This window comes from Giraffa tippelskirchi, chromosome X, assembly GCF_054371585.1.
Source record: "Giraffa tippelskirchi isolate mGirTip1 chromosome X, T2T-mGirTip1v1.2.pri, whole genome shotgun sequence".
In the NCBI taxonomy this organism is placed as follows: Eukaryota; Metazoa; Chordata; class Mammalia; order Artiodactyla; family Giraffidae; genus Giraffa; species Giraffa tippelskirchi.
The window spans coordinates 126,117,808-126,140,797 of NC_137289.1; the positions used below are offsets into that span (position 1 = coordinate 126,117,808).

Genomic DNA, 22,990 nt, shown 5'->3' on the forward strand with positions numbered 1-22,990 from the left:
AATTTAGGCAGGAATGTATGTAGAATTTCACATTTTAATTAAAAAGCCTCAAAATGAAATGAACCTCTGACAGTAACAGATGACTACCTCTAAAAGCTGCCTTACTATCTGATGTATGTTCAGTATTTTTTTGTGGATAATAAGTCCTACGACTTGTTTCAAGAAAAGTGACAGGACTAAAACAATTAAAAAAAGACAAAGCTGCTCTTTTTTAATCATATGCTCATAAATAAAACTGGGTTCTGAATTATTGCCACAGAAGCAACTGACAAAGTATAAGTAAATCACTCTAAGAACTCAAGCTGTTCTTGCTTTATTTTTTTTTGAACATTCAAACCAAATCTCTATCCGAGTCCAATGATGAATTTCCTTTGACAAATAAATATTTGCAAAGTATGAAATATAGACTTTGTGTGCTTCCTAAGGCCAAAGCATAGTGTTTAAACTAAAATTTAATATTTTTCTCTCTCCTCAACTACACCAAAATAAGAACATAACTTAAAAATAATTCTCTCTTATAGCAGACTGTCCATTAATCATGCTTTAGATAATATTGGCTTTGTGAGTATTCAGGTAGAAAGAAAAACTGTAATTTCTAGATTGATCAGAAAACCTGAGAGTATTTATGGATTGGAAGAAAGCAATAAAATCTGGCAAAATGGGATTTTCTGTAACCCCCATTATGAAGTCACGAAAGGTACATCTTTCAACAGCCTCCCTCTTTCCTAGGAAAATTCTTCATGTGGTGAATGGCTTGATTGGGTAGATCAAAGAGTTAATCTACTTGTGATTTGAGAAAAGACTTCCTTTTTTTTTGGATAGGGTGGTGTGTGGGAGGAAGGTAGGAAGAGGCCCCAGAATGAATTCACTAATTGGGGTTTTCACCTGCTGTGAGTCTAATCGAATACAAAGCCTTATTTGTAGCTGAAGAGGAAGGCAGATTATGCAGAGTGTCAGAATTTCTGCCTAGTTTTGAAATTCCTGTTATTTGGCTCCGCCATTTGGGAAAGGCAGAGTAATAGTTACAGCTTTGAGCTGTCGTTAAGGTGGACCAGGAATGCAGATCTGCCTGAGCCACCTTAACCAGGATCCACGTTGAACCATTGAGCCGGAGGTGGTGTGCTCCCTATACTGGGTAGCTCTGTAGTTGGCAGGCTAATAGGTACACAGCAGAATTCTTTGCCGGGGAGGAACTGCTGGGCCTGTGAGGTTAATGGAGTGTAGCTTGATTTTAGTGAAGATGCTAAACTTCACATCTTTTCTAGATGTTCAATCTGATATAGGTGGCTCCGTGAAGCTTTGAAAAATCTTATTAGAAGAATACTGTATGAGAGAGAAGCCCAGTGCCACTTCCTCTGGAGCCTGTGTGCTGAAATCTCTGGTTCACATGGTAGCTGGCTCAGAGAACTTTGCTCAGTCTGGCTTACTCTGCTTCCCTGCAGGGGAAGAGCCTGGAAAAATAGGCTTTTGTGTGCTTGTGAAGTACGGCTGTGTCTGAACGTGGAGGTCCCTTCATTTACCGGTTAATGTGAACTGACTGGATATGTTGATATCCCCAAGATGCGGTGTTTCAGATTGACTGAAAGGGATTTTTACACATATTTTAATTAGCACACCATGGTATTTGCCCTAACAATGACTCACCATCACTGGAAGCATTTGTTAGACGTCTGATTCATTGTTCATGGCTGATACTTGTACTGTGCAAAGAGAAACACGAGATCCTTATGTGTTTACTGGATAGTTAGCCAAATGTTGAAATTTTACTATAAAGTGTGTGTTAGGCTTAATTGAAGCAATACCTATATTCCAAATGAATTTTTATAAAATGGTGCAGGTTATATACTTAAGATTGAGCTTCCCAAGTGGTGCTAGTGCTAAAGAACATGCTTGCCAATGCAAGAGACTTTAAGAGAGGTGGGTTCGATCCCTGGGTTGGGAAGATCCCCTGGAGGAGGGCTTGGCAACCCACTGCAGTATTCTTGCCTGGAGAATCCCATGGACAGAGGAGCCTAGCAGGCTACAGTCCATGGGGGTGGCAAAGAGTCGGGGACGTGACTGAAGTGATTTAGCATGCACTCATACTTAAGATTAGTGAAGGAACAGAAAGCAGTTTGGAGGAGACTCATGGAGCCAGAAGGAAGCTGGACCCTAGCAGGTGGTGAAGTCCTTCAGGGCCATACCCAGGCAAGTCCCCACTGCAGACCATTTGCTGTCTTTTCCTTTCCCTTGCTGATCCTCATCTCACCCTGGTAAAGTCAGGCTAACATTGAAACCGCAAGCAGCTCAGAAGAAAAGGGATGTGTTGGTGGAAGATAGGAACAGCCTGGCCTCCACCCTTGAATCTTCACACACACACACACACACACACACCTAAATGGAATCATCCAAACCCACACCATGCATTACTGCCATGTCCAAAGGATAGCTCTATTCCTGCCATCTTCCCTCTGAGTTCCAGAGTGTCCGCCTGCCTTTCACATCACACTGCCACCTCTGAGTCATCAGGCTCAAGACTGAACTCATCATCATTCCCTGACCCTCTTCTGCCTAAATCTGTCCCCCTCTGGCTGAAAGTGCTGGTTTGGTGAGTGTTACTCACCCAATCTCGGGAGTCACCCTAGAACAATAATCCTCAAATCATCCTCCACCTTGGCTGCATGTTAGAATCACCTGGAGAGCCTTAAAAGTCCCAGTGCCCAAGACCAATTAAATCACAACCTCAGGGTGGTAAGACCCAGGCATCTGAATTTGTTAGCGTTCCGCATGTGGTTCCAGTGGCGGCCAGGCTTGAGGACCATGGCCCTACATCTTCCTTCTAGCTCATGTATACATCCAATCAGTCAAGGCTCCTGTAGTTTGAACACTGCTGTATTATTTCCCCACTGTCTCAGCTGCTGTCGTTGTTCAGATCCTCCTCATGCTGCAGTCAACTTGTATCTGGTGTCCTAATTCCAGACTCTTCTGATCCAGCCCTGCACCACTGCCAGAGTGATTTTTCTGAAAGATGAATATGACAGAGCCACACTCATGCTTAAATTCCTTCCTCCATAAAGCTCACCCGTACCTTTTAGCATGCAGGTCAAACTTTGGATGACACCAGGTCCTTCCCAACGTGCCCACCTCTCTGATCCCTACCTTGACATTCTCCCAGAGATCGAGGAGAGCCCTAAATCCCTGAGAAAGAATCATCTGTTTCTTGTCTATTTCTTGCTGTGATCACCATTTATAATTACTGACTTGCTTTTACCCCCAGTAGGCCAGAATCTCCTTTGGGGCCTACAGAAGAGGCTTCTAGAAATATCTATCCAGTAACCAAATCCCATCTCCTTTTCAGCTCCAACTGGTGGAGTTAACTTTCTCCTTAATCAGTGGTCCCTACTCAGCAACCAGCCAAGTACCCCAGAGGGTGACTTTGACTGGGTGGGTCCCTGTTTGATCTGGGTCCTGGGAGAAAAAACAGATCATACACTCAAAAGTGGTACTTGAAGAAAGTGTGGTAAAAGACTATTTACTAAAACCTGAGCGCTGCAGGAGAAAGAACAAGCGTGAGAGGAGGGAATGGTTTAAGGAACTTGGAGCATGCTGATGCTGTTGAAATGACTTCGCAGCAAGCCTCATGGCCACGCATAAAGAAACTCGGCCACTGGCAGGCTCAAGACCAACAAGAAGGAAGTTGGGGAATAAATACCCCGGCATCACTTTCCTCCCACCCTTTCATCTCCTGCTATAGGCCTTTCATCACTGCTTCCCATTGGCTGAAAGTGAAAGAAAGCCAAAGGGCAAGAGAGCCTGATTGATGCCATCCACAGAGGTCCAACCCCCTGGGCCACAGAGCAGGGTAGAAAAGGGCATAGAACAGAGCCGGAGGAGAGAATGGGGAGATACCCAGTATAGAGCCTTTGATCAGAGAGGTCCTCCTTTTTCTAAGTACCAACAACGTTTAAGTGGTTCAAAGATGAGTTTGGTGTATGGAGAAATGTACTAGGTGGCCTTCCTAGACCTTATCCTATTTAATTCCTTCCTTACCTCTGTTTCTAGCAAATTGACTCTCCTCTGCTGGCAGCCAGCAGTGGGATCGCTTATGAGCACACAAGAAAACATACAGATCTTCCTCCACAGTAGGAGAAGCCACTTCTCTGAATGGCAGCCTGACAGAGTGGCTAATTACATGGGCCTTGAAGTCAGACTCCCTAGTTCCAATCTTTGCACGGCCACATTCCAGCCATAGTACTAGGGACCAGTAGCTTGTGGTAGGTTTTAAAGGCAGGATTTAAACTTAAGTTGCTTTATGGTCTGTGGTTCACATCAAAACAGTAATAATAAGGAGGAAGAGGAGAGCTACTACAAGCAAGCATTTAATGTTTTATCATACATGGCATCACTATATAATTGATATATGAAATGAAGATATATAAATTATATTATTTTCTTAACGGCTTTCCCTAATAAGCAAAATTGATAATCTAACTGAAATAAATAACAAAACAATTGCTGTGATGCCCTCTTCATTTCTTAATAATGCTTTCTGTATTTAGTTTTGAAAACAACATCAAGATTTGGGAAGAAGCCTTCAAAGTGCCTATAATGCCAGTCTAAAAAAGAACCTAAAGATGTATTTTTAAGGATTGCCATCTGTCAAATGTAAGAGAAAATTTGAATAGTAATTTCTAATTTTCCTCTTTTTTCCCAATGAATTGTTTCGAGTAGTTTTCTAGCTGGACACTGAGAAAGTAGACTTGAGCATTGATTCAAGAGAAACATAGCAGAATTCCCGAATCTTAAGCAGGTAATTTAAAAGTGTAAAACAAACAAACTAGAAAGGAAGAGAAAAAAAAAAAAAATAGAAAGGAAGAGAAAGACAACGTTTCCTAATATTTACAAATGTCCATGCTGGGAGGTTTGCATCTTTTCATTGGAATACATATAAACAATATTTAAGTCATTCACTTGCTACATTGACACAGAGATGACATCACTGGTTAACTGCAAAGGCCACCACACCACTTCATTATCACAGAACACGAGTCCCTTTGCAAGGGACAGCCTCACGCAAAACCAGTCCTGGTGTGCCCTCTATCCCCTAGACCTTAATAGCAGCCAAGTCCACAATTCACTGGCTCAAAATAACTAAAAGATAGCAGTAATGTCTCAGTGTATCAGGTACAATGCCAGAAGTGCCCTGCGTGTGTGCTCAGTTGTGTCTGACTCTTTGTGACCCCATGGACTATAGCCCACCAGGCTCCTCTGTCCATGGAATTCTCCAGACAAGAACACTGGAGTGGGTTGCCATTTCCTCCTCCAGGGAATCTGCCCGACCTCGGGATCGAACCTGCAGCTCCTGCGGTGCCTGCATTGGCAGATGGATTCTTTAGCACTGAGCCACCTGGGAAGCCCCAAGAAGTGCCCTATTTGTTTTAAAACAGCAACACCAATCAGACCTGCATGCACAGTATCTTCCCTGTAACATTTACATTTGTATGTGGTTTGTCAAGGGTAATGAAGAAACTTCGCACTCCCTTTCCCTTTGGTTCACGCACATAATTTTTGCCTCTTTTGCTGTGATGTAGCAGATAAAAAAGGAGATTGATAGCTAGAGTCCTTTCAGCGCAAACATTCTGGCCTAGAAGGGCTGAGGGGGAAATGTTGAGAAAAAGAGAGGATATTTAAAAAGAAAAAGGGGAACCCTTTAAACTGTAAGCTGAAGAAGAATGAATCAACCAGAACAGAGAGTGAAAACGAAATGGTTGAAAGATGATAAAAAAAAAAAAAAAAAGCAGGCCAACAAAATAAATGGACAAACAGGAACAATGAAACCACTAAGGAAGTTTGTCTGAAAGTACCCTTTGGACTCTTTAATCGAACATATTATGTGAAGGTTGAGAAAAATTCTTGTGCTCATGAAGGCTTTCTTCTCTTCGGAATATTTCCAAGCTTGTCACAATTTTGCATAGTTAACCTGTGTCGTCATATTGCAAACTCTGCAATTAGAAGTATTTGAACTACCAGGCCCTGTAACTTTTCCAACAGAATGTTCCATTGGCAATGTTTTCCTTTTAGATTTCTCTAAAGAATACTAAAAGACCACACCGTACCACACCATTGGTGGTGTTTTTTATTTAAAGAGTCTGTACCACTGGTTCTCAGAGTTCACTGTGCTCGGAGTTTCTGATTCAGTAGCTCTCTCTGGGCTGGAGCCCAGGAATTTTCATTTCGAAGTTCCCAGGCGATGCTGCTGGTCCCGGGACTACAGGATGAGAACCACTGCTCTGTCACAAATACACAGACAAATGCTTCCTTAAAACCTATTTAGCCCAGGATGAGTGAAACTAGAATTTCATGTCCTTACAGCTCCATCAGTGTAATCTTCGATTGGGGCGGGGGCGGGGGAGGAAGAATTATACTCGTGAATTTTTTCGCTTTCACTCTTTAAAAAGCAAACTCTTGAGCCCACACACTTAATTATCTGCGATGAGGTCATTTGCACCTAGGTCATTTATTTAGGCAACAAGTTGTCTCGCTGGAGGATTTAAGGGGGTGCTGGCAGGGCAGTGTGTGGCGTCCAGGTTCCGGGCACTACCTTAAATCTCCTGCTCCGTCTTTCTTTTGCTTTTCTCTTTTTCCTTTCCCTTTCGAAAGCCCGGACTGTCAGGTCTCCGGGAGTCCGGATTCCCAGGGCGCTAGGTAGGGGCGGAGCCCAGCCCAGCCCCGCCCCGTCTGCCTGCAGCGCCCCCTCCCGCGCGCGCCGCCCGCCAGCCTGCTAGCCCGCGCCGGCTCCTCCGCAGTGCTTTCAGCTTCGAGCCTGGGCGGCGGCGGCGGCGCTCGACTTTCAGGGAGCCCGGCGGCTCTGGGAAGCTCACTCCTCCGCTCACGCCCTCCCCTGACCGCGGAGCCCTAGCAGCCATGAGGGAACAGCTCAAAGGGTAAGTGCACCACGCCGCCCTCAGTTCGCCGCAGTCCATGCACTTGTGGCGCGAGCAGGGTGCTAGCAGAGGCGGCCAAAACTTGGGCTCGCGTGGCGGCTCGACCCCAGGCTCCAGGCGGCCGGCCATCAGAGCAAGGTCCCCCCGCGGGTCCCCGCGGCGCCGCAGCAGGTGCGCCCCCGGGGCTCCCCCTTCACCTCCCCACGCCCGGCTCGCAAGGAGCCCCTTCCCCCGACTTTGAGACGGGCTCGGAGAGAAAAGGCTGATGTCGCGCAGTACCCAGAGGGGACAGAACGTTCCCCACGCGGGGATTGGGGCTGCGGGAGCTTTTTGCTCCTTTCCGGGCTGTCTGTGTGGACGCAAGCCAGCCAGGCTTCCGAAACCGTGTCCAGACCTCGCAGGAGGAAGGGGCGCACCAGGCTCTACCTTCCGTTGCGCTGCAAGTGCCAAAAGGTCAACTTTCTGCCTGATTTCTTCTGAGGATTCCAACTGACATTTCCCTCGTTGCATTTTCTACTGTGTTCGTCCCATGCCCCAAGACTTGGGAGAAATCAGGAGAGAAAGAAAAGGCAAGGAGAGCCCAGAAGTCAAGGATTTGACATAGAGGATTCAGGGTGTTTTTTTGTTTTTTCTTTGCCCTCTGGGGTTGAACGTGGAGTCATTTCTGGGTGTCCTTCTCGCCTTTCTCCAGGTGTCTGTGCCAGTCTTTAAGCAAAGTTTGTCATTTTCGGTCGAATCATGACAATGAAAAGGGCAGGACGCTGTTTATCTCCATTCAATTTGAAGTTAAGTTTGAAGCTTGAATTGAAAGGGTTTGGTTGCCCAAGGAAGACGTATTATTAATCATAAAATACTTTAACGTGGGAAAAAAATTCATCCAATGTAAGTGATGAACTGAAGTCTTTAAGTGAAATAAACATATGTGGCCAACAAGCTCTTCTTGTTCTCTTGGCTTCTTTATCCCTGTGGCCTCTCCCTGTCACTCGCCATCACCCTTTCTTTTTCGTCTAGATTTTTTATTTCCTTGTCCAAAATCCCCTCTTTGGAGGATCCGGTTGCTCTTGGAAAAGCAGAAGAGCAAATGAAACAACATGGCTGTATGAAAGGTTTCTGACCCTTGATCACTGTAGAATTGGTTTCAGTCATCATTGTTTGATCTTGGATTGGACACGACCCTGAAGTGAAATTGCTTTGGCCGAAGTTGAGGGTGGGTGGGAGTTAAGCCCTGAAAAGCAAACAGAAGGGAGGAGGAGTAACAGCTGGAACAGTCACCGAGACAATCATCTTTGCCCTGGCTTGAGCCAAACAGAATAAAATGTTAACAATCACAGGGAACAAGAAATGGGGACTAGAATGGGATATCTGATGCTTACACTAACACCCACCTCCATAAACCCCCTACCCACAGTAGCAGAAACTTTTAAATATATTTTCCCATTCCCACCCTTCGAGTCTTCCAGCAGTGGCAGCCAAGTTCAGCATTCGGCATGCAAATACCAAGGTTTCTCTAGAAAAAGAGTCTGATCCCCAGATTAAAGGGAAATGATTTTGTGTGTGTGGATCAATGGGCTCCAGATTATATATGAAGCCAAACTCTAATCCTCTGCAAATTGCAAGAGAACGCTACCTTTATATCACTGCACAGGGATCACTTTCCTCCCTGGGAAATAGTGGAAAGATATTTTTTAAAAAGGCAACTGTTTGGAGTATTTTCAGTACCAAATAACAGTGGTAGCAGAAGAAATCTTAGTTTAATTAGGCAACTGCCATTTTCCTGGGGAGAACAGTGGAATTTTGATACTTTTTCTAAGTGTTTAGTATTTGTTTTTAAGGAAACTAAAAAAGCAATTCCAGTAAGTCTGATATTCCAGCACTGACAGTAGGAACAGCTCTGAGATGGTTATAATAACCTTACACACTACTTGAAACTAAAGAAGGTGAGAGAAAATTTAAATTGTGTGTTAGGAAATTAGGTCAGTCCTGTGCTCGGTGGAGTAATGCTTTAATTTCTTATTATTGACATGTTGGTGTTGCCGGGGTCTTTTGTCACATCCAGTGATTGTGTATTTTAATTTGTTTTACGTTCTTATCATGGCCCAAAATAAAAGGGAAGAGAGAGATTATAGTAGCTTGTACACATTAAAAAAGGGTGGGGGGAGGAGATCAGAGTTTGAAGGCTGTTCAGAGAGGCATATCTGATGCCAGGTTTTGGAACCATCATGGCCAAAATCAATAACATTTTTTAAAGATTTAAAGGGCATTTTAAGGATTATTTATGAGGCTGGTCTCTGTGAATGCATGTATAGAATTTTGATCTATGTTGAACATCACTGTTTTCAGGAAGGCTGAACAAAGATGTAACCATTAACTTGTGAACAGGATTCAGAATTGCCTTTCGAGTTGGACTTGGTATATGGGGAATGCATTAACGATGTGAAAAGTGAAGTGCAGAAAAGACAGTTGCTAAAAAAGCAGTACCACCACCCATCCACCACCACCTCCCCAGCACAGCATATTTTTGTGTATTGTCTGTATATTCCAGGTAAACCTGAGCTGCTTCTCATGGAGTTACTGAGGATCCTCTCCTGTTTTTGAAGATAGGCACAGAGTCAGAAATACAGCTGTAAAACCAGTATTTATCAGAGACCAATAATTGATTTGTCCTATAAGGTAGAATGTAGATAGGACTTAGCAAGTTTGCGTTTACCATTTCATCCTGTTCATACTCATCTTTCCTATCTGCTTAGGGGGTTAAATATGTCCCACCAGGCCTTGGATTCATCAAAAATACCCACATACAGTGAAACGTGTATTTGGTTCTCCATATAGTTACTCCCAAAGCCGAAGTCATTGCAGCTATGTTGCCAGTCATTTTTAGCATGAAATGATTAAAAGATTATTTTTCTAGTTGGGAGGATTAGTCCCACCCTTTATTCTTTTCTTCTTGGCACTTGTGCTCACTTCTTTCACTTACTGCTGGGTTGTAATTGAAGTGAAGGTAACTCAGCAAAGGTGAAATATAGATCTGTTTTTCTAGTTACTTTGCATTGCTTCAAAATAAAAGGTTTGTGTGTTAGAGAGGAAGACGAAGACGGTAAATGAAGATTGGCTTTTGGACTGGTTTGAGTTCATTGATGTAGGTTATTCGGATCCCCCAGAATCACAAGTAATTGGGAGAAAGAATGAGTACCTATGTAGGACTAACTAGTATCTGGTAGCTCAGGAATGGAGTATGGAAGTAGAGGCTTAGAATGTTTTCCTTCTTCTAGTAAAGGACATTTCAATTTTGCTGTGGATGGATGGATTAAATGATAATTTCTAAAATCCCTTTCATAATTTTTAATCACTGGAATAAGTGTGGCTTCCCTGGTAGCTCAGTGGTGAAGACTCCACCTGCAATGCAGGAGCCTCAGGAGACCAGGGTTCAATCCCTGGGTCGGGAAGATCCCCTGGAGGAGGGCATGGCAACCGACTTCAGTATTCTTGCTTGGGAAATTGCATGAACAGAGGAGTCTGGCAGGCTACAGTCCATGGGGTCGCAAAGAGTCAGACATGACTGAAGCAACTTAGCACGCACGCAGGGAACTAGATCTTGCATGCCACAACTAAGACCCAGTGCAGCCAAATAAATAATTTTTTTTTTTAAAGGTAGAGGTGTAAATGTATCAACAGTCATGAAATCTTCTTTGGAGGGAGGGCGCTCCCTGAAGCTCCCATTCAGTTTCTTCTCCTGTCACTCGGAGGCAGGGTTCTCTTTTCTTTGGGAATTGCATTTGATAGAAGTTACTTCTTGCCTGTGTTCCTCCAATTTGATGTCCATTACAGATGGTGGCTTTTCAGGCTAGTTCTCTCTGTCTCTGTCAGGTCAGGTTTATCAGCTCAGACAGATGTTTTTCTGCCCATTGATTGAAGATGCTCCAGTCCTCCCACACGTGGTGAAGATGGGGTGTTATAATTACACAGCGTGTGTAATAAGAGCCTGTACATGTGGACACACGTGCTTTCCCCCTCTTCTCCCTCCCTCTCTCCCTGGAGCTCACATATGATGGCCATAGGAAATGGCAGAGGCCTAAATGCAGGGTGGTCTCCATAGCAGGTAACCTTTCCTTGCCGGGCACTTGTGTATGGAACTGGTACACTGTCTCGTTCAGAGCTTAAAAAAAATGCCTGAGAATAAGCAACACTTTTTTTTTTCTATGAAGCTGCAAGCTGCAGCCTTCTTGTGCTGTGCATATAAAGTACCCGTCCCTCCCACCCCTTCTCCAGATCATAAACCATTGTGGACATGGGGCTTTCTAAAACTCCCTACAGCATGCGCTGTATCTTTTGCTTGTCTTGCTCTGCAAGACTTGGACTCTACTCTGCTACATTCCCTTGGCTGAGAAGCCCCTGTCTACTCCTCACATGCAGATTGCCTCTGTGGAAAAGTCAAACAGAAATGGACAGGTGTGGAAGAGACTGAAGCAGCCCTTCAGCAAGGAACCCTTTCTTGTAAATTTCTTTCACAGGCCTTCACCGTTCAGTTACTGATTGGGAAATATCAGAGGGCTGGTCTCTGAAGTTGTACAGCTTGGGGAACTGGCACACATCTTTGTGTCACTTGTGATTGTGTTATATTTAGCAGACCACAGTAAATGTTTCTCCGTTTGGCATATTTTCTGTAAAACAGAGGCAGTACATACTGAGCATTGCTTTTACCCCCTATGAAAGGTCTTAAGATGTGGCTGACTTACCACAGTTGGATCCTCACCTCTATCATAATCAACTAATGAAAGCTTTGCTTTCAAGGGGCAGTAATTTGGGAAATCCCGTGAACAGAGGAGCCTGGCAAGCTACAGTCCATGGGGGTCACAAGAGTCGGACACGACTGAGCGACTAAAACAACAACAACTTGGGGGCGCCACATAATAACAAAAATAACCACATATTGAGTGCCGGAAGGTATCAGTCACTGACCTATACTAAGTCATCCTTTAACACCCCTAGGTGAGCGGGGCAGCCCCAAATTTCACAGCTAGTATGCCACAGAGGCAGAGTCTAATCCTAAGATTTAACACCTACACTTGACTTTGTTGGCCTCCCCAAGCTCCTCTTTCTGTGTGCAGCCTCTGTGTTTTCTGCTCCCCTTCAAGTGTCCACATTTAAGCCATTTCTCCTCTCTCCATCTGCCCCCCACCCTTTTCCCTGAAAGATGAAGAATAGGCTCTGCTTGTGAGTACCAAAATATCATTCAAGACTGCATTTTACTGCATCAAAGGCCAGTCAGGTAATCCCCCAAAACTGGAAATACGATGCTGTGGTGATTTATGTAGATGGTCCAAAGTAAAGGAAAAGTATATGTAGTTATCTCTCCCAGGTTTATTCCTGGAATTGAATGAGGAACAAAGGTGTTCTGTTCTTTTTGAGGCAGGAGCTGATAGCCGGCAACTGCACTTACCTAAACTTCAAGAAATGGAAGGGAACTGTGAATGCTTCATTCAGGCCCAAGTAAACATAGGAAAAGGTGCAGTGGCGTAGCAAGCGCTGAGTCAAAAAGACATTCTAAAATAATGGGAAGAGGGAAGATATGATCTGTGAGTCGGGCAGTGGATAAACCCTAAGCTGACATCATCACGGAGATAAGATCTGGATACAGAGAAGAAAGTAAGGGAAACGTGTCAGGGGCAATGAGAGCAAGTGAGAAGCGAGGCGATTGATTTCTGAAATTAATGTCCAGTATCTCTTTGACAGAGTTGAATAACCCTTGTCTATGTCCTTTCGATATGTTCCGAGTTGGATGGCTGAAGACACCCTGATTTTCAATTATTGATTACATATCCAGGCCCTTTTCTAATAACAGAAGTGCACCCGACTTGTGGGTGCAAAAAATAAACAAATGCTGGTTACAAAATCATGATCATATTGCTTTTCCCATTGAAAGCAAAGACTGGGGCCTTTCTGTTGTAAAATAAACATTTGTCAGTACAGGATGGAAGTCCTTTGAAGTCATGAAGCCAAGTGATTGAAAAGCATTTTGTGCTTTTCTTTTTGGTCTCTCTTTTTCTCTACTACTCATTCTAAATTCTAAAGTCTCTCTTTGTGTTTTATATTTTAGCCACGAGACCCAAACAACTTGCTGGGACCATCCTAAAATGACAGAGCTCTACCAGTCTTTAGGTAAGAACATGGCCATCTTTCCTCCAGGTGAAATGACAGATGACTCATAGGATAAAGTAGTTTATAGTGCGCAAGCCATTTGTTATCTAAATATATCACTAGATTGTTTTAAGAAGTGAAAAACAGCACCTTTCTATTCACAGTTGACCATCAGCTTTCTTTTTTTCCAAAGTTGGTTAAAAATAAGTTTTAGGATTTCATTGATTCCTAAAAATTCAGTATATCTGAGCAGATTAAAAGGCCTTACTAGTTTTTTGTTGTTATTGCTTAAAAGGATGGGAAAAAAGTACTTGCAATGGATGGCAGTTTTTTCCCTCAAAGGAAGAAAACTGTTTCAAGTTGTTCTGATTGATTTCTTCCTTGTGAAACCAAGAAAACACTTTTGCCAAACCACGAATATTGTATCAAGGAATTTTCTGCAGTCACTCCAGTGCTCATAATCCTAAGCGCATCAGGTTATCAGCATGTACATTTCAATGACTGGTCTACGATGGCTTGTTTTGTGTTTGTGTGAGAGCCTGGCAGCACCCACCCTTCCCATAACTTGGAATTTTTTGAACAGATGCACAGCCTCCAAATAAGGGTGAAATACAAGTCTTTTTAATGCTTCATGAAATTCCACTCTCTGCCTTTTTTGATCCTTCCGGAATAATCTGAACTGAATCCCCTCACATTGTAACTAGTTGTTGTTATTTTAATTAAAAATCATCATGCCTTCTCTACTACTAAACATTTTTAAAGTCTCTTTTTGTGACAAGATATATTTACAGACTGAAATGCATGAGGTGAACTCTTTGGGTTTTAAGTTATGTGAGAAAACCCATGGGAATCGGGATACTCAGACATATATTTTCAACGTGTGTGTATCCACGTATCTGTGTGTAGCTCCTACTGCCCTTCTGTCATCGGTTCCCTTTGGCTAATGAATTCCAGCTATGAAGACAGGGCGTGAGGGCTTCCCAGGTCTCTCAGTGGTAAAGAATCTGCCTGCCAATGCAGGAGCCATGGGTTCGATCCCTGGGTCGGGAAAAATCCCCTGGAGGAGGAAATGGCAACCCACTCCAGTATTCTTGCCTGGGAAATCCCATGGACTGAGGAGCCTGATGGGCTACATTTCATAGGGTCACAGAAAGTGAGACACAACCGAGTGACTGAACATGCAGGCATGAAGACAGGGGACAGGAGATATTAGCGTCTCCCTGCCCTGATTGTTTTCCTAAACTTTTTCCAATAAGGACCTGCTGTGTACCACAGGGGACTCTGCTCAATATTCTGTAATAACCTAGATGGGAAAAGAAATTGAAAAATAATAGATATAGTTATATGTATAGCTGAATCACTCTGCTGTACACCTGAAACTAACTCAATCTTATTAATCAACTATCCTCCGATATAAAATAAAAGATTAAACATAAAGAAAAATATAAATGATAGAAATTCCTTCTAGAAAATCTGGGGGAAAAAAGCCAAAGTGTGTAAAAGAAAAGTCACTTAAAATTCTACTAGCCAGAGATACTCAATACAACTAATATTATGTCAGCCCAGCCCAGTCTCACAGTAACATGTGTGTATTTGTGTGTGTGTGTGTGTACAGGCACATATGTGCACACACACACTTTTAAAAACTGAAGGAAAATAAGGATCAACTAATCTTCAAATGCTACATTTTCAGCCCCTGCAGAAGGTTTCTGGCTTTTATGCTGCATTGTTAAGCCCACAGGTGGAAAACTTGAATGCTTACGTTTTGATAAATGAGAGAAGGAGACTTCGTCTGAAGTAGGCAGTGGCTGTACTGAGAGAGCCAGTGCTCATCCTAGCCCAGTGCTCTCAAGACTCTGGATTTTTCAAGACAAACTAGAAATCTTTCAGTAAAGAGCTTATTTAAACCGGACCTACTGATTATAACCTCTGGTTTACAGGGGTTCAATCTGCTTGTAATTTTTCCTGTTCTAATCACAATGATCTTTAGTTATAAAATTGTAATTTACTTTTATTTAAAAATGAGAGGGACTTCCCTGGTGGTTCAGGGATTGACCCTGAGCTTCCACTGCAAGGGGCATAGGTTTGATCCTTGCTCGGGGAACTAAGATTCCATATGCACAAAAAGATGAAAAATTATACTTATTATACAATCAATACTTGTTCAAATTTTTAAATGTTTAAAAAATATAAATAAGCTACTAAAAAAAAGAAAAAATAAATCATCTGTTACCCACCTCTTAGCTAACTAATGTTTAACCATCTAGCAGGTATCCTCAAAAATTTCTCTCTATACAGACATTTTTATAAAAGTTGAATCATTCTTTTTGTAATCATTTTTTATTCACCTAAAGGAAATATACCTTGGCCATCTTTCCATTTCATTGCATTGTACACTCTACTAGCTTACTTTGAAGTATTCTGCAATGAGAATTCACAAACATGGTTGATACAGAGCTAATTATGAACTCTCAGTGAAGAGGTGTTTGCATCTTCAATCGGAATTAAATATGCTTTTTATCATCATATTTCTAAAGGTTTCTCAGTAGCTTGATCATTCAAGCTGGTAATCTGGCATGGTTAGTAACCCTGGGCAAATCACCTGACTGTGGAAGATAATGTTATTTTACAGTTGCAGGGAAATTTAGAGCTCATTTGTTAACAGACTTATTCTTTGATGAAATCAACTTAATTGAGGTCATCTACATGGAATAAAATGCTGCCATCATAAATATGTGGTCAATTCCACCACCATTCATTCCCCCCCTTTTTGAAATTTTGTGTTTTGCCCTCCTAACAACAAACATCTTGGAAATGAACTAAGTGTTGAAATTTGATTTTCAGCTTTCAAAACTTATATTTTCAATATTTTTGTTACAATCACGTTTCCCAGGCTTTTATTCAAATGGTGACACATTACATAACACCTTCCATTTATTGAGAGCCTCCTGTGTGTGCTGCACATGGAAATGGATGTCAGCAACCATTGTGCCTGGTAGAGGGTGTCAACAGCCTTCTTTCACAGGGCGGTGAAGTCAGGTACAGAGAAACTATGTGCCAGGCTCAGTGATAAAGAATCTGCCTGCAATGTGGGAAACCTGGGTTCAATCCCTGGGTTAGGGAGATCCCCTGGAGGAGAACATGGCAACCCATTCCAGTATTCTTGCCTGGAAAATCCCCATGGAAAGAGGAGCCTGGTGGGCTACAGTCCATGGTGTCACAAAGAGTCAGACACGACTGAGGGACTAACACACTGTAGTCCACCCTGGGATCCACCCCAGGTCTTCTCTTACTGTTTGCATTTACCTCATTTATTTTATTAACTTATGAAAGTATGTCCATGTAGGTTACCACGCACATGCTACAAGTAGGGTTGACAGTTTTACCTGTGGATAGACAGTTATTTGAATGGTATTTCTGGAACAAACCATTCCATTTCTAGAAATAGTATGGTGGATTCCTGGACAGTGGACACTCTTCCTTTCACTGTTGCCAGGTATACATGGAATGATTGACTTAGTAGTTTGTTGGGTGTCTACATCCCTGAAATAACCTACAAGATTAAGTACCCTTACTACCCTTGTTGTTTGTTTTGTCACTCATTCGTGTTTCTTTGTGACCCCATGGACTGGAGCCTGCCAGGTTCCTTTGTCCATGGAATTTCCCAGGCAAGAATACCAGAGTGGGTTGTCATTTCCTTCTCCAGGCAAAAATAGCACCTGAGCATTAACTGATGGAAGGCTATGGGATTACTCAAAATGTTAATCTTGCAGATCTCTACTTAGTAGAATTCTTAGGTGATTTTCTTTTTCATTCTTCTTTTCTGACTTTCCACAGTAAGTTTATACTATTTACAATACGATATTTAACAAGAAAATTTTCTTCATCGGTACTATCTATCCCTTTCCTTAGAGTCCCTAGAGCTCTAATTCATTAACCAATGAGAACCTGTGACAGACAAGCAGCAATAGTCACATATACACCTTCCCCCACATCACACATACATAGATAAAATTTAAGTCCTGATTCCCCTGAAACTTTATCAGATAAATTTAAACGCAAAGAGATCATCTCATGTGATGTTAGTCTCTAGATATGTACATTCATAAAAAGCTGACTTAAAAAATTGAGTAGCAAAGAAGATAAGACTAGCTTATTGTAAAAAAGAAAATGTAAAAGAGTTATTTTCAGGTTATTCTCAACAGATCTAAAATGGCTTTTTTGAGTGAGTTTTCATCAAAGGTTAAAAGTACTGTGTTTTCCCCTTGGTTTAAACTGTATACATGTTTAAAAAATTCCAAGTTATGAAGGAAGAAAGTGTCAGGCTCTCACAAAAACACAACACAAGACATAGTAAAGAAATACTTTAAATGTTCACAGTGGTGACCTGACAGTCATTAGGAAGTGGAGCATTGGGATGGCTCCAAAAATTTTTATACGCAACATTAATGGTTTGGCAAAAGCATTGTTTTGTTTGCACAAAGAAATCAATAAGAACAACTCAAAAAGCAGTCTTCTTTCAGCATTTTTCTCTGACTACCCTGAATGTGGTGGGGTGAATGGTATATTAAAAAGCAAAATTTGCCTTTTTTTTTTTTTTTTTTTGGCATGGCCTTATTATCCTTATCCTTAGAATGACAGTATTGGACCAAAATGTTGAAGAATTTTGTTTTTCTCTTGCTTTGGGCTGAGTGGGTCAGGTTGTTTCCAAAACTTGTTGTGATTATAATTTTCAAGAAATACCTTTGGCTGATTTTGCAGACAAATGGATTTCTAAAAATTTAATCACCCCTATTTAAAAAAATGCACATTCTTGGCAACCAACCAATAGAGAGAAGATCCTGCCACCTATTCCTGTCTTACAGGCAAAGTGAGGGTGAGCTGCCACCCTCTAGTAGGGAGGCTCTCTGGAAATATACCTGCTGGGCCCTCTATTTGCTGTTAAGAGGCATATTCTTCCACATTTCTTAGACATAATAATATGTTCCATTCATGAGGTGAATTTCAGGTTTCCATTAGCATCTTTACAAATGGAATGGCAAGATTGTTGTTCCAAATGGTTATCTCGGTGATTTAAAACCTAAAGCTCTTTAAGTCTCCAAAAGGCATTTTTAAAAATCAGTAGATGTTAGGTAGTAATATGCTCTGGAATTTATTTTGAAATACTAATACAATATTGATTTATGTAAAGTGCCGCTCTATGATAAAGAGCCTGTCATTTTCTCACTATTTATGTCTAGGTTCTTAAGTTCATCACTGAAATGTTAAGTAAACATTTTTTTTTTTTAAAAAAGCATTCCATCCTCAACAGACATAGAATAAAAATACTTTCAAAATATATTTCTTAGTCTGTCTTATCGAGAGTATATTAATTGTAAATACAATAAAATCTTTATGTGGTCCCTTCCCTGGCTTCTTTCTGCCCTACAGTATGAGGTGTTTACATGGGGCATGCCAGCAGTGCAGCACAGGAATAGCAGTTTGTAAAGGAGACATAAGTTTTAAAAAAAATAGGATAATGTGAAGAGAGAATCATGAAGCTTTAGAAAGCGAACTGATTTAATTTGCAGCCATTTACTAAAATCTAAATGTGGCGGATGATCTGACATTTCTTAACCCAGTTGCCTTTTCCTTTTGTGAAGTTCTTTCACCACCAGTTTTTTTTTTCATCTGGGAGAATTTGTTGCCTTCTTTTTCTGTGGGTCTGGCATTCTCTAAAAGGACCTAGCCCCTCTTAGCTGTTGCCCCAAGTCTGGAGCCCACTTTGCATGATATTCAACCAAATGATGCAGAATCTCTGTTTTCACAAATAGACTTATAACTATTTTAGGAATTCTTAGGAAAAGTGGTCTTAAAAACCCTTGTGATTTGAAGGCAGTCCATCAGCACGTGGACCCTAACGCCTGAGAAGAGCTTCAGAGGGTTCGAGTGAGGGCTCAGTTCTAGGGTCTGATGGATCTCAGGCCAGTGTGGTTCTTCAGCAGCCCTAGTGAAGAGAATCAAAAGGCTAAGAGGTTTTTCAAGATGCATTAGTATCGTCATTAATAAACAATTGTAGCTGCTCATATAGAGTTGATTACCAAGTGTCTCCGTGGTAAAGAATCCATCTGCCAGTGCAGGAGATACAAGAGATGTGGGTTTGATCCCTGGATTGGGATGATCCCCTGGAGAAGGAATTGGCAGCCCACTCCAATATTCTTGCCTGAAAAATTCCATAGACAGAGGAGCCTGGCAGGCTACAGTCTATGGAGTCACAGAAAGTGGGACACGACTGAGCACACACACACACTGTGCACATAGAGTTAGAAACACTGTCATACAAGTCCTATAGCTCTTTCCTCAAATTACCAAGAGGAAGAAAAATTAAGTTAGCATATTCTCTCTCTTTTGGTAGGCTTTCTCCATTCCACTAAGTATTCCCTCCTAAGGATGCTCTGGCGACTAGAACTCTGAATGACTGAATTTCTTCTGCACAGGGAGCATGTCCTAATGATTATCTCAGCATATTTTGTAAACTCAACTGTACTCAACCTACTCAAGCTACTCAATATTTTGCATATTCCTTCTCTTGTCTCTATTTCTTTAAGTATCATTAAGGATTGAATCTTCTGTTTTTGGATTTTCTACCATAGCACCTTGAGCTGGAAAGAATATCTCAATTCAGATCCCTGCTTGGCTGTGACCTTGAGCTGGTCCTTTGCTTTCCCTCAGTCTCAGATTTCTGACTTAGCAAGTTGGGCAGCAACCTTCCATGTCTAAATGTCTGGGTTTAATTGAACTTCTGGCTGGGCTTGGCTCAGCCTTATGCATGCTGTGCCCAGCTCTCCAGGCCTCTTTGTTACCACCAGCCTGGAAGATATGAATAATAAGAGCATCGAATGAGTAATTATTGTACTTCCATCTTTGTAGCACTTTACAGTATGCAAAGACCTTTTGAAAATAACTGTATGTAATCCTTACACAGCTATAAATTAGGTATGTAGCTAGCATGTGAATTTTCTGTCAGTTTCAGGTCTTCTGTCCTGCCATCCACTTGAGTGGGCTCCTGATTTTGATTTGGAAAAGAATGCTGCCATATGAGTGGATAGGGCCACAGTTTCCTTCTTTCTGTCTTAACTTCAGCAGGCTGAGGCATAAAACTTGCTTTGACTTATTCATACTGACATATAGGTGGAAGATAAGGAACCAAGTCCAGAGCACACATTTTATGGCTCCTAGTTCACTGTTCTCCAAGGAATATCCATTACTCGTAGCATGATTTATCAAACTGCTTTATCAGCATAATTAAGCTATGGAATCTCAAATGACATTCTTTATTCCCTAGCTGACAAAGTTAGCAAGGGAGATTTACTCAGATTAGCAAAATAAAAGGCATAAGACATTAAGGCTGTTATGAATGGTCTTCCTTCACTTCTATCCCGCTTATAAAAGAGAAAAGAAAAATAATCGGCTCTTTTAACTTCAGTTAAGATCAATTGATTGTCCCCATTTGTAAAATAGAAATGTAATCTTAGAACCCGAATTTATGGCATTTTAATGGGATATCCTTTTATAATATTCTTCTTGTTCAAATAACTTGATTTAAAGCTTCTAATTGAGGAACCTAAATGCATAGATGTTTCTGAATTGCATCTTCCAAAGCTTATTTCAGAAGGAAACTCAAAAGGATTCTCTTTCGGGCTTAGACTGGTTTACAGTTGTAAAGAGCTGCCAAAATTGGGGTAGTTTACTGGATCTAAATAAGAGGAACGTTAAGGTTACACCTGCAGCTGTGAGAAAAGTGCTGGATGTGGACCATGTTATGTAGCTGGGTCTGCAGAAGATAGTTTTTTTGCACACAAAGTAAAGGCATCTAAAAACGCGTCAACTCTTTTTCAGATATTGCCAATATTTCTTTTTTAAGCACAGAAGCCTGATTACCTCTCTATGTCTCTTAGGAGCTGAAGTTTTGCTGGAAAGAGATCCAAAACAGTCAGAACACTCATATAAAGTAGATAGTGAGTTTTTAAAGTCCATACTCTCCATGGTAGTAATAAAGTGACCTAAAAATACGCTGAAAGACTCTCCTTCTGACATAGTGGATGAGTCACTAACTTATTTGTGAACTGGTGATATTCTGCGAGAATGTTTGAGAATTGGCCATTCCACAAAGTCTTGATCCTTTGCATCACTCCAGCAGAGTCCTTGTGCCTTCTTATAAATCGAAGCTTATGTAACCAGGACATACGTTACCTATGAGTTTGCATCTGTGTGTGCGCATGCCCGTGTGCCCATATATTTATATGTTTACACACATATTGTTTATCAAGCATTCATTTTGGTGGAAAGAGCTTAGTTTATATTTTGCTTTCAAGTTCTATAAAGAGGCTGTCAGGTTTAGAGCAGTGTTTCTTCAACTGATGAAGGACAATTTTTTTTTTTAAACATCCAGTATGTCACGGACTTTCAGGTGGTCTTATCAAAACTGACTAGTATACACTCATATCACACGTGACTCGCTGCATAAGTTCAGCCACACTTGAGCTAGTCTGTATCTCATTCAGTGGAATGGCCCCATTGAATACATGTTTGGATGTCACAGCAGTGTGAAGTTGCTATACAAATTGCTTGACCCAGTCCCAGTTTCTCTCTTTGTGAAAAAACTGTACTTTGAGTGGCACTCTGCTAGAGCATTTCATTTTTAAAAGTATAAATGTAAACTCAAATCAACTGTCCTTGGGAAAGGGTAATTGACACCAAAGATGAACACCTAGAAAATGTAACTTACAAGATTTTATATTGATATTTTGCCAGTTGAGTAAAATTCAGGCAAAGAATGGATCTGTATTCTTTACCATTTCCTAGGCCTTCTTAGCAAGTTTGGTTTTTATCTGGAACATGAAATGTGGTGTGTGTACTCTCTGTTGTGTGTTGAAGTCAATGGGGAACAGGTTGATTACACTGTGACTTAATGTCACTTAATGAGTTGAGGTTAGCAGGTAACATGATGTAGCAGGACAATAAGTTCATTGACTTTGAGGCTGGCAAGATGTGGATCGGAAATTTTGGCTCTGCCACCACTTCTCTGTGGCCAAACACAAAGCAGTAACAACTTTGCACCCCAGTTTTGTGATTTGTTAAATGTTTATGACAGTACTTACCTTGAGGAGTGTCGTGGGAATTAGAAAGAATATATGTACATTACAAAATATAGTAACTGATATATATAACTACTCAATAACTGATATATATAACTACTCTGATATAGTAACTACTCAAGGAGCTGCAATTACTATTGATGGTGATAATGATACAGCACTACTTACTTATAGTTTTGTTATCCTACCTCATGTCCTTCCTTATCCAAAGGAAAGAAACATGTACAATAACTCAAGAGTAAAAAGAAAGGGGAAAGCCTGTGAAATAATGTGACATGCCCAGAAAAATGCCTGATGCAGAGGAAGTGGGGGCAGTACTGTTATGGTAAGGAGGGGACAAGGGAGTGGCTGCAGAGGTAAGGAGGGATGAGACCAGAAAAAGCTTATATGACATGTCGAAGGTTTGTTTGGTTTTGTTTTACCCTGTTGGCCTCGCCACATGGCTTGTGGGATCTTAGTTCCCCGACCAGGGATCAAGCCCGCACCCCCTGCAATGGAAGCACGGTGTCTTAACCACTGGACCACTGAGGAAGTCCCCCATGTGGAAGGTTTTCACACTGAGATTTTTGACTTGGATGATGGATCTATCAGGGTCCAGTCAGAAAATAGAAACCACTCGAGTTATTTCAAACAGGGAATTTGTGTAGTAAGTTGGCTTCTCAGCTCTTCCATCATTGGGTGACCAAACAGACAGGACAGTGCATCTGTTGTAGCCAGGGCTGGAGGGACAGTGCCAAGAGGTGGTTTCACCAGAGCCATCACCTGGAGCTTGAACCAGTGGCCAGTTGGGACCAC

General features: G+C 41.7%; 1 protein-coding gene across 17 annotated transcripts in view; it reads left to right on the forward strand.

Moving 5' to 3' along the window:
- DMD (dystrophin) overlaps positions 1 to 22,990 on the forward strand; it is a 2,147,259-nt gene that overhangs the window by 1,981,295 nt on the left and 142,974 nt on the right. For 9 of the 17 annotated variants that reach the window (XM_081564328.1, XM_081564333.1, XM_081564325.1 and 6 more), the window contains exons 1-2: positions 6,533 to 6,923; positions 13,018 to 13,079. In XM_081564328.1, coding sequence (XP_081420454.1) covers positions 6,904 to 6,923; positions 13,018 to 13,079 — 82 coding nt within the window. In that variant the 5' untranslated portion in view covers positions 6,533 to 6,903. Of the gene's footprint in view, positions 1 to 6,525; positions 6,924 to 13,017; positions 13,080 to 22,990 lie in introns of those variants that run through there. The other 8 variants (XM_081564318.1, XM_081564319.1, XM_081564320.1 and 5 more) reach the window with 2 other exon arrangements.